This window comes from Acanthopagrus latus, chromosome 17 (genome assembly GCF_904848185.1).
Source record: "Acanthopagrus latus isolate v.2019 chromosome 17, fAcaLat1.1, whole genome shotgun sequence".
NCBI lineage: Eukaryota > Metazoa > Chordata > Actinopteri > Spariformes > Sparidae > Acanthopagrus > Acanthopagrus latus.
In genome coordinates this window covers 16,363,344-16,374,946 of record NC_051055.1, presented here as the reverse complement: position 1 = coordinate 16,374,946, position 11,603 = coordinate 16,363,344, and the positions used below count along the sequence as shown (strand labels likewise).

Here is an 11,603-nt window from a genome sequence, read left to right as displayed (position 1 = left end):
AAAAAGGAAGTTGTCTGCAGGTCCATTAAAGGTCACTGCTAAAACAGGAATGGAAAATAGAAGGAACACGATTTTTGCTTTCAACCATGTGGATGTGGTTTAGACTACATGCACAAACTTGACCAAAAACAAAAGTAAACGAAGCAGGATTAGCCCTAGTTATTTCAACATTTTAGTTTAAGTTTCAACATAATTGAGATACTTAACAATCAAACATCAAACAATTTGATGAAAACAAGTCTATAAAAATGCCTCGCTAAAATTAGAAAACATTCATAGGACTATTGTTACATTAGTGATGTGAAGATTTTAACATTCAAAGAACAAAACCCCCATTCTGTTCTTACTCCACCTATTGTGATTCCCCCCGTTGCATCTTTAGTGCTTCTCTTCTCTTGTTTGTCTTTTGCCTGTCTTTTCTCTGCTGTTGGCTTCTAACTCCCAAATTATATTGAATCCAGTTTATAAAGCTGCTTTCTTTGAAGATAGCATGCATTTTGTGATCCTGAAACACATGTTTGTCCTCTCATACTGTTTTTAGGGCACTGTCCCATTTTAACAGGAGGCTCTTGGCAAAAATGGGACTCTATCAAAATGTGCAAGTTTTTAAAGAGTAAAAGACTTATGGAATTGAGTCATAGTAATTCTAACACACAATAACATCCTATTTCAAAATATATTAGAATGAGCCAGTCAGTACTTGTTTCTAGTGTTTTATAAGATGAACAATTTTTACACAAAAGCGCTGTCACTCCACGTATAGCACTGTGATTCTGTGACTGCCATGCCCTTTTGTAGGATGCCATACTCAGATGAACTGTTTTTATTTATCACTTGCCTTCCCAGCAATTAATAAGCACTGATTTAGGTTTATCTATGTATTCCTTTAAAACATATTGTCAAACTTAACTGTCCCGATTTAACAATACTTACCCAATATTAAACACACTGGCCTATTAAAATTATATGGTTGGGATATAAAACGTTTAGCCTCCATAATATTGTTCGGTAAAAGGCATATTAACCTTAAAATAAAGTCAACAAATACACTGAAAAAACACAATAGCAGCCTGTAGCAGCTAGTCTCAGGTAAGGTCACGTGCCAGGCTGGCCTAACACCATGACAACGCCATTGGGGGCGTGGCTTGGTAATGCCTACCGCTGACAGAAGGGTGGGTTTATGTTGGTGGAACTCCCTCATTGAACTGTTTAGCAGTCATCAACATCGAAGCTGTTTAGGTTATTTCATTTTGAGCATGTGACAACATGTTGAGTATATGTGAGTGAATAAATAAATCCGTAGGCTGCTCGCTTTCTGTGTTCATCACACGGACGTGCCCCAGTTTTCGTGCGAAGGTAAGACCATCTGGGCTGTTTTAAGCTAGCTACGCAACTGGACAGGTGGCTCTCATTTTGCTCTCATTTTTTGCATTACAAAGGTGTCGCAGCATGTATGAAAAGTGAGGTTTCAATAACCACTTGCTGTAGTGATGGGGATATCGTTGTGCGGCCGTACACGCCGACGTCTGTGTGGATTTGAAAGCCTTTTCTGATTCATTTATGAAGTAAAACTGTTAGCTTAGCATACTGTACCTGCCAACGGGCGACCAAAGTGCCGTTGCGGAGTCGGCTTACCTGTACTAGTGTCGATTGTGCAATCACAGTGACACGGGCCGAAAGAGAACAGGGCTGCTGAAGCCATTTTAATCTGCTTTGAATGGGGTCTTTGTGTGTACAGCAGCGGTGTTTGAGGGGGGTCTGCAACTTCCTCATTGTGATCTGACAGGCTGACATATTTTGTCCCATTGTAGGCGTTAGGTCCCAAAGTCTACAACGAAAGTGAACGCTTGAACCCAACCACTAAAACAGGGTTTACAGTATGATTAATTTTTTCCTCAGTAAAATAAATAATATCCAGACTCCTGGAATATGTCTTATTGTACCACACGTTAGGAACATATTATATGATTTTTTCTTTTGACACACCCAGTGACTTCATATTGTATAATTATTCTATAAATACACACAAAGGTGTGGTGCCAACAGGCTTTCCAATGCAGTCTCCGATCACCAGTGGTTGGCAATACAGTGCAGATGTTGACGGCGGGATTATAGGCTGTTTACACCATGTTTTTCTCTATGCCTTCTTAAAGGTGATCATGATGTATTGCATTAGTGTGCAGTAAGCCAGTCTGATCCTCCCTTCGGTCTGCCTGTGACCAAATTGCTTTCTTATTTTGCACAACTGCTTGTATGGACATGTGAGAATAAAGGCAGGTTTTTCCTGAGAACCCACATTGTAAATGTTTATAAGGGATGTTGGAATAAAGCCATGTTACAACATTTTGTCTTTCTCCTGTTTTAGTGACCGTGAAGGAGAGAGCTGCCCAGGAATGAGGCCAGAACAGGAAGTCCTGATGTTGTTTATCCTGATTGTTGTTTAGAAAATGGGCAGAGGCATGGCCCTGCAGGCATCTGCATTTCCTAATGGGTTTGTTGCAGGCATCCATGCTGTTGGATGGGCACTCATCCTACCTTGCTTCTGGTTTCTTGATCGCCTCATTGCTGTGTGCAAGTCCACCACCCTAGAGCGAACCCAGCGACTGGAACAGGAATGTTACCTCCACCCCCTCAAGGTCTTCTTTGGCTCCATCATCTTCTTCATTCTTTTTCTTGTGACAGCCCCCTTGGCTTTCCTGGGCTTTCTACTATGGGCACCCCTGCAGGCCTGCCGCAGGCCATTTTACTACCATAGAGAGACACCATCCACACCAGAGAAGGAGACACACAGGGGCTTTGAGCTCGGAGGAAAGGCATCGTTTGGATTTGCCACAGCCAACCTGTGTCTGTTGCCTGACAGCTTGGCTCGTTTCAACAACCTGGGGAATACTCAGCAAAGAGCGGCTACCATTGGTCAGCGCATCGTGCAGGGCGTGTGTCGTCCCAATATACGCATCTTTGTTGACTCCCCCAGCAGCTGTGGGACTCTCAGCCCCTCCAACAGCATACTCCCCACAGCTAACTCATCTTCATACGGGGCTACTGATAAACAGGCACAGCCCATTGTTGGTAATTATTCAGACTCAGCTGATGGACACGTTTCAGTCCAAAAGTCCAGTAGTGTTGTGGTTTGTGTGCCCTGTGATGATACAGAAGAGTCCTCAACTGAGTCACCATCTCCCATTTTTAACTCCAATCACAACTCCAACCAGCGGGGTCGAGCAGGTCACCGGAGTGCTCCCCGTGCTTTGCTCTCCCAGGGTCTCCGGCAGCAGGACAATGTGCCCTGGGAGGTATCATCGCTGTTTCCGGCAAATGTGGACATCATTTGCCTAGAAGAGGTGTTTGATAAGAGGGCGGCACAGAGGCTCACCCAAATACTGAAGCCCGTGTTTGGACACATACTGTATGACGTTGGTGTTTATGCCTGCCAGCCAACATGCAGCTGTTCCTCTTTTAAGTTCTTCAACAGCGGACTGTTCGTAGCCAGCCGATTCCCTGTGCTTGAGGCCCAGTACCACAGCTTTCCCAACAGCCGTGGGGAAGACGCGCTGGCTGCCAAGGGCCTCCTGTCTGCTAAGGTACATTGCCTGATATAGTTTATTAAACAGCTGTCTGTTATTTCTGTGGTCCTTTTGTAACACAGAATTTATATTTGCAGTGGAAATGTGATGTAATGATGTTTTTGAAATTCTCAGGTGCTAATCGGGCAGAATCAGAAACAGAAGAGAGTGGTCGGCTATTTTAACTGCACACATCTTCATGCACCAGAGGGCAAGTCAAATTTTTTAGTTTACAGATCAGTGGGAAATTCACAAGTTGATATTTTCCTCGAAAGAAAACAAAGATAAACTACGTTTGTAACAGCTTTCTTTCATCAGGTGATGGGGAAATCCGCTGCGAGCAGTTGAACATGGTGGCCAAGTGGATTGGTGATTTTCAAGCTGCCAACAGACAGCCTGATGAGGATGTCGTTTTTGATGTGCTGTGTGGAGATTTCAACTTTGACAACTGCTCACCTGGTGTGCTTCTAATAGTTTTCTCCCATCTGTGATATACCACTTTTTTTCTTAAGGCATCTTAACTGAAAAGTTATTTTTAGTATTTATATAAGTTTTACTGTTTGTCCAGATGACACCCTGGAACAGAACCACTGTCTGTTTGAGGAATACAGAGATCCGTGCAGAGCTGGGCCTGGAAAAGAGAAGCCCTGGGTCATTGGTGTGTACAATTTTTCCCCACTAGACAACACTAAATACTACATACATACAAAACAAATACTGACAATTAATTGGTACACAATTGATTTGCTTGTAAAGGTACTTTGCTGGAGCAGCCCACGTTGTATGAAGATGATATAATCACCCCAGAAAATCTACAAAGGTACATACAGTTCCACTTTTTTTAAACCTGTCGTGACAGCACTTCTGATTTCATATAACCAGAACTCCTAACTCACTGTTGAAGCACTGAGCCTGATTTGAGGATTCTGTCCACTCTGTGTCTGTGTAGAACTTTGGAGAGAGAGGAGCTGAGGAAGCAGTATATCTCCCCTCCTATTCCTGCAGCGGGCTTACCTTTGGTTTACCCAGAGAGCGGTCAGCCGTGGATTGGCCGCCGTATCGACTACATCCTGTACCGCGAAAACTCCATTTCACAGCGCTGCCAAACAGTACGTGTCCTTATGTGTTTTTACTCTTTTCTAAATCTTCTCTTTCTCCTTTGCTCTCATTTGCATCTAACAAAACTACTGACAGTTTGTCCCTTTAGAACAGGGTCCTAAAATACAAATCGTCCCCCATTAAGAAGAATAAAACATCTTAAAAAGACACGCACTCCTTTTTGTCTCCATTCAGGAAATTGAAGAGATGACTTTTATAACCCATCTGGCTGGCCTTACTGACCACATTCCAGTGGGCTTGAGACTGAATGTGATGATGGACTCCGACCACGCTGATTAAACAGGACTGAAGTGAGCACGGCGTCACCTTCAAACACAAGGACTAAAATATACACAGATATGTACATTTCACTGATCTACACAGCCAGAACAATGTTTTGTTTACATACTTGACTTTGTGATTTTTAATGATAATGTACTGACCAGTGAAACCTCAGGAATTCATGGAGTCATTGACATTTTATAATTTTATACAATTTTATACATTAAGGGATTTTTAGGGCAGAGTTACCTATTTTTTAAAAAGAATATATTTGTAGAATTTTTCACTCAGATTTTTTCCTGTAAAAATAAATGTAAAGAATGCACTTCAAACTGTCTCTTCCTTGTAATTCGCAATCAAGTTGCATAAGCTGATTGTCTTGATCTGTCACACAGCATTATTTATTTACCACATAGAAAATTAAAGTAAGGTGAATTTTCAGTCACTGTGTCATAAGAGCAACATTGTAGTAGATATTTGCTGTTTGGAGGGATGATTTTTAGCACAAGATGAACATGCATTGCAAGTCGAGTATATGAAATATCCAGATACTATATAATATATATATTTGTATCACTGAGTAATGTGTGATTAATTCCCATTAACCGAACCATTAATAATGCTTCCATGTGAAATAATATGCACTGTACTCATTTACAAAATTAACCGAGTTCTGAGAGCAATATACTCTGTGACCTGTAGGGGGTGCAGTTGCTTTTCAAGCCCGGAAACCAACGAAGAAGTCGTACGGACCAATCAAAAGCCAAGGACAGGAGTTATTTCCTGTTTGCCTTTGGCACGTTATGTCTACGCTTTGGTAGACTTGTGGCTAGCGTTGACTGATATTGTGTACTTGTACAAGCTAAAATGATGAATATTCGTCGCTGTACGAAACTGATATCACCAGTATTTAAAAGTCGTGTTTTACTGGAGCAGACGTGTGTTTTTAGAAGCGTTTGTTCGGCCTTCAAAGCGCCCTGTAACAGTCATCACAGTCCGTGTTTGTCTCGACGTTTTACAGCTAATGTATCCTCAAGTCAGCGCTGGAATCATGTACACAGCAGTCAGTCAGACACTAAAAGGTTTTATTCAGAGATGTGTAGTGAAAGCAGTGATTCAAAGAGAAGTGCTGGCGTGTTTCAAGAGGAATCACATGAGATGGAAACTGACAGCAGTCAAAGTAAGTAGAAATTAGTTTCAGCTCCAAAATGGTTGATTAATGAGCTGACTATCTGATTAATAACATTACAGCTGCCAGATTAGTTGGTGGTTTCATGTTTCCAGCTTGTAGAGTGTGATGACATGGTCCCTTGTTCTGTCTTCAATATTTAGACATTAATCCATTCATTTGGAAACCAATTAATAAAAGGGCAAATCATGTTTTTAATTCTTAAATGTGAGGATTTGTTGCTTTTCTCCACCCTATATGATGGAGTAAACTGAATATGTTTGGTTGGACAGAATTATGTATTTAAATATATTGCTTTTCCCCCCCTAAAATGGATAGACATTCATGATTAAGAAATTAATCTAGGATTTATTATTATTATTATTATTATTATTTAAGATGCAAGAATTATTATTAGCAGCCCTAAATTGAATACCTGGGGATTTTAGTTTGTTGAACATCCCCTTTGTGCTCTGGGAAACTGTTGAGGCTGCAGCTGTAGATTGTTTTTATATTTAGGAAAGAGGTAAAATGCCATTCTTTGCTGAGCCACACTTGTTGCACAAATATTGTTGGACAAAATGTTTTACCTTTGTTTTCTCCAGGATCCTCTGAGATCTTCTCTCTCGATGTGCTTGTGTCTCTGCTGCGTCAGGAAAACGCAGTAGACATCTGTGTGATTAAAGTACCGCAGCAGATCAAATACGCAGAGTACTTCATTGTTGTCAGCGGCGTATCAGTGAGACACCTCCGCGCAATGGCGTCATATGCCATCAAAGTGGTAACTATCCTGTATTTTCTCTTTTTAAATCATTGATATGTAGGATCTGTGACTGTTTGGAAAACTGACCCAAAAGATTGTTTTCCTCCAGTACAAGTTTTTGAAGAAAAAGAATCAAGCGAATGTCAGAATCGAAGGAAAGGATGCAGATGACTGGATGTGTGTTGACTTTGGTACGTAAAATTTAGATCCTAGAGAAGTTGTCCTGACATCTTAACAGCTGTGTATGTAAACTGATGTTTGACAGGAGCGTTCCAAGTGGTGTTCACATTGCTGCTCTTTTCTCTCTCTCTCAGGAAACATGGTTGTTCACTTCATGCTACCAGAGACCAGAGAACTGTATGAACTGGAGAAACTCTGGACACTCCGCAACTATGATGAGCAGCTGAAGAGCATGCCTGAGGAGACGCTGCCAGAGGACTTCATATATGATGCAGAAGTCACAAAGTGACAACACAACACGCATCATCTAAATTGTGGACAGACTTTACTCTGTAACTTTTAATGCATCCATTTGACGTTTAGTGGGCATTAGGTGGTATTTTTAAAAGAACACTGTTATGTTTGAATGATTTGAGTCCGCTGAATTAAATGTTTTTTAAAATATATTATGATGGTTGAAAATAAATTTTTAATACCATTTGCGGGATCTTGGAATCTTTCCAAAATTTCCTTTTATTGCAACAGTTAAAATGTGCGCTACAAAATGATTTTAATTTGTGTGCAGGCATGTAAAAAGAACAGTATTTAAAATGGTACATTTTATGTAATTATTCAAGTACCAAGAATCACCTTTGCTTTTTTATTAAAATATTGGACCTAAAAATGCTGTAGAGACAAAGAATAAAGTCTCATGGAAGGGAAATATAACATATACCATAATAAGCACCAGAACTTCAAAGTTGTGCTGAGGCCCCTTACTAAAGTGAGTGCAGTTTCTCACCTTCAGCCCATATTTCCCATTCAGTGTGCAGTTTGTTGTCTGCAAGAGCCAGTTTTGATACCATAACAAGCTATATTTCACTTGTTCCATTGGCCAATTTGATTACATAAAAAAAAAATCCAACAACAACAAAAAACACAATATTTTGAAGTTGCATTTATTTTCCAGTGAACCTGGAGGTAGAACCCAACAGTCACAGAATCACAGATACCAGTGGGTGCATGCAGTCACATACATAGACATCATAACCTCATAACTTCCTGGCAAGTGACCATTCCGCTCCATTAAGTTGTAGTCATGCTGGATCAGAACATTAGCTAAATGTAAAAATGTAATGAAGCGGGAGATACCTCCACAGAGCCTGACTTGACTTAACTGGAATATCTTTTGCGTGATATAGTTGTGTTGTTTGTAAAAAATGAAGGACACACACTTATAGTAATAATGACATGAAATATAATGAATCTCAACAGCTTCACGTTAAGAGTTTCCAGCCTTTTAGCCACATGACCACCACTAAAATGCAACCACCTTGGCTCGAAATTGTTAATCATGCCTAAATGTTTAGAGTTGAACTAAAGGATGATTATTTTCATGGTATTTAGTGGTGTACACATGTGGGAAGTACAAAAGCAATTAATGCAGTTCTTTGCTTTGAAAGTGTAATGTGTAACAACTTGCCACACATTGAATTTATCCTCTTAAGGAGCAGGAGGCAGCATATCCCCAGGACTCAGGACTGGAACAGACCGGGGCTAGCTGGTTAGTATGCAACCCTCAGTGGATAGCTCAGTAATACAATAGGCTACATAGACATCAAAACTGTTAATTCTTCACATTCTGTCCATCATTTTAGTTCATTTTTGAATGTTTTCAACCCAAATTCTTAGGTATGTCACCTTTAACATTCTAACGTTTTGTGCCACGCACTGTATTGAACCAGCTGCTTTCTAGCGGCCAAGGGATGCAAGTGGAAATTGAGACGAGCCAAAGAAAAACAATTATTTCTGTGTTTGACTCAACTGTTGCTGCTGTGGCTAATGTTCTCGTTAGTTGCAGAGACATTTCACCTGCTGCTGTGTACACATTAATGGCCATGGTGTTAACAGAAGAGATTAGTTTTCTTTTGGAAACAGCAGCAGCAGAGTAATTTATCTTGCAGAGTTGAGCTATTGATGCATTTGAGTCAAACCTTTGCATTTTGGTCAGAGCTTCACTTTAAGGTGTGTGTACTTTGTGTGCTGTCACTTTGGAACCTAGTTCTTACAAGAAACAACGGCACCAATCTGCTGTCAAATTTCAGAGGCTCTCCAGAGAAAATGGTTCCCTTTAAAGTCCATTTAGGGGCTGAAAGCTTTTTGTACCCTCCATCAACTGGAATTGGAAACGTACAGGGTTGAACAATTTCCTGCCCTCTCTTGAAGGAATTTTGTGTAATTTGGAAATATCCTGGGTGGTTTGGCCAAAATGGTTTAGTTTTGGTGTTAAGACAGCTGTTTGTCAGTCGGTAATGTTAAAGTCCTGGGAGAATACAAAATCTAGGGATTTACATTCAACATTTATGAATGTGTTTGAGACTAGAAACATTTGCTACCTTCAACCCATGAGAAAATTTGATTCAATGACATATATAAGTAGTATTAATGTGTTTTAATATAACTTTTATCATGTAATCACAAAAGGGACTGTGGATTCCCTTTTCTCACTGTTAGAATGATGATTATTTATGCATAATTAAACTATGAATGTTTCTGTTTCTCGATGCACACCCCCTCTGCTGTTTCTCTATCAACCAAAACATCATCTTTCCAAACACCTAACATATTTCAAACTAATGTGAAAAAAAGAGACCATCATCAGCCACTTGAAGTTACACATCATCAGTTTTATTGAGACTTGTCGTGCTGCTTGTGGCTCTTAAGTGAACTCTAAATTAATAAAGGTTTGTCTCCGCCTGTGCCAGTACTTTACTTTCCTGACATCACGCTACTTTCTACTCAGATTTCTTTTCGAACAAAAAGGAAATTTGATGCGGTGGAGTGTACTCCTTTCTAGCCTTTTAAACAAAGACCTTTCAAATGTACTTATTGTATTGTTGAGGACAAATGAACTAAAATGCAAACTGATATGAATCAATGATAGGCCCCTCTGAGTATTTGTACAATTAAACTTATTGTTGGGTGCAAAGAAGTTGAAAAACAAACAACATATGAACAACACTGAACACACACGCCATCATGTCAAATAATACATTTTAATAAATCTGATACAGTGACACGTGAATTTTTGTGTTCTTGTCATAATAATCTAACTTTCTGCAATTATATTCACTGTGTAGGCATTAAAGTATTACTAAACTAATGAGGCAGGAGATATTTCTCAGGAGTGCCCTAAAAGTGAATGAAGTCACCGTCCCTCCCATCTGACACCCACTCTATAAAACTCAGGCAGTGTTGGAAATCTGACAGAGGCGCCTCGGACAGCGAGAAAACCGACTACAGCAGTATTTTCAAGTGTTACATTATGATGTGAGCAACGTTTCAATTTCTGATTTTTTAATTTAAAGGCACTTTCTGATTAAAAGTCAGTAGGTAATGTTGGATCTTGCAGCTTTTATGGTGGGATATCATTCCAATATGGAGCACCTGTCTCTGATTTTGGCATTGTTGGATGATAATTTCTTATCATGCAGTTTTTCTCTTTTTTCTTTCTTTTTTTTTTTTTTCATTATTCATTTTCCCTGTGATCCAGGATTCGCTCCAGCGCTGTGATGTTGCTGACCACCGTGGCTGTCTGCCTGCTGGCTTGTATTCACTCTGGCATCAATGCATATCCAGTCAAGCCCGCCAGTCCCCGTGACGACGCGCCACCTGAGGAGCTCGCCAAATATTATTCGGCACTAAGACACTACATCAATCTCATTACAAGACAGAGGTTGGTCCTGGAATTTTTTTGTAAAATATGATAAGTTCAGAAAATGTTGTCCTGCAAAGACATCTTGACATGTCGCCTGACTCTTTTCTGATGCACAGGTATGGGAAAAGAGACATCCCAGATACTCTGTTTTCAGATGTGCTGATGAGGGAGAGTGCAGAGAGCATTCCAGGATCAAACTATTTCAGGTAAATTACTTAAAAACTACAGTGCAAGGTTGCTTTTTGTGAATTTTGTGCAGCTTTCTTTCTTTTCTTTTTTCTTACCTGTGTTGCCCATTACAATCTGATGTAATATAATGTATGGCACTGTATGATACAGCATGTACAATTACACAATTTTGGAACAATTTAGTTTAATTCAACTTTAATTAATTTAAGTTTAAGTTACTCTTTAAGTTTGTGCTTCGTAGTGGATTTTATCTTATTTAGAATTGTTTCTGTCTTCCTGTTTTATCAGACCAAGGACAGAAAAAGCATCTTTTCCACCTAATCTTCCTCATGTTGTAGGTATGATGGGCTGCCACTGTGGTGATGCTGCTGAAGCTTCACGTCAAGATTGACTTTACCACAAAGCTGCTGCCATGTCTGTTACTGACCTGCAATGTACTTGTACTGCATGAAATAAAAACTGTGTAAAGCAAACTTTGGCCTTAAATGTTGCTACGAAAACACATTTTTTTTTAATGAATATGCCCATCATCCTATAGACTTGGCTTGATGAGAAGCTTTAGTGCCTAATCTATCTTGTATTTTCAGTATCCGTAGGCTTGTGTGTCATTCACTGATGGAGTAACACTGCTCTCTACTGGTGGACCAGCCTTTTGAGAATTTT

At 39.9% G+C, this 11,603-nt stretch overlaps 3 protein-coding genes across 7 annotated transcripts; all 3 read left to right on the top strand.

Moving 5' to 3' along the window:
* The first annotated feature begins 1,145 nt into the window (after positions 1–1,145).
* smpd5 (sphingomyelin phosphodiesterase 5) lies at positions 1,146–5,227 on the top strand. Its single transcript, XM_037073269.1, has 8 exons — positions 1,146–1,356; positions 2,366–3,581; positions 3,699–3,774; positions 3,882–4,022; positions 4,132–4,221; positions 4,320–4,383; positions 4,513–4,672; positions 4,857–5,227. Exons 2-8 carry the CDS (start codon positions 2,448–2,450, stop codon positions 4,959–4,961), a joined length of 1,770 nt encoding a protein of 589 aa, XP_036929164.1. The 5' UTR covers positions 1,146–1,356; positions 2,366–2,447; the 3' UTR covers positions 4,962–5,227.
* Positions 5,228–5,713: 486 nt separating this feature from the next.
* On the top strand, positions 5,714–7,541 carry malsu1 (mitochondrial assembly of ribosomal large subunit 1). The gene is made up of 4 exons (XM_037073277.1): positions 5,714–6,123; positions 6,717–6,892; positions 6,984–7,065; positions 7,189–7,541. Exons 1-4 carry the CDS (start codon positions 5,811–5,813, stop codon positions 7,341–7,343), a joined length of 726 nt encoding a protein of 241 aa, XP_036929172.1. The 5' UTR covers positions 5,714–5,810; the 3' UTR covers positions 7,344–7,541.
* Positions 7,542–8,413: 872 nt separating this feature from the next.
* LOC119005545 (peptide YY-like) lies at positions 8,414–11,426 on the top strand. 5 transcript variants are annotated; one of them, XM_037073279.1, is made up of 5 exons: positions 8,960–9,058; positions 10,283–10,363; positions 10,587–10,769; positions 10,868–10,957; positions 11,279–11,426. In XM_037073279.1, exons 2-5 carry the CDS (start codon positions 10,359–10,361, stop codon positions 11,301–11,303), a joined length of 303 nt encoding a protein of 100 aa, XP_036929174.1. In that variant the 5' UTR covers positions 8,960–9,058; positions 10,283–10,358; the 3' UTR covers positions 11,304–11,426. The 5 variants fall into 5 exon arrangements, with proteins under 5 accessions (XP_036929177.1, XP_036929175.1, XP_036929174.1 ...); XM_037073282.1 differs by lacking the exons at positions 8,960–9,058; positions 10,283–10,363 and adding an exon at positions 8,414–8,597; XM_037073280.1 differs by lacking the exon at positions 10,283–10,363 and having other exon boundaries at positions 8,916–9,058.
* Positions 11,427–11,603: the final 177 nt, after the last annotated feature.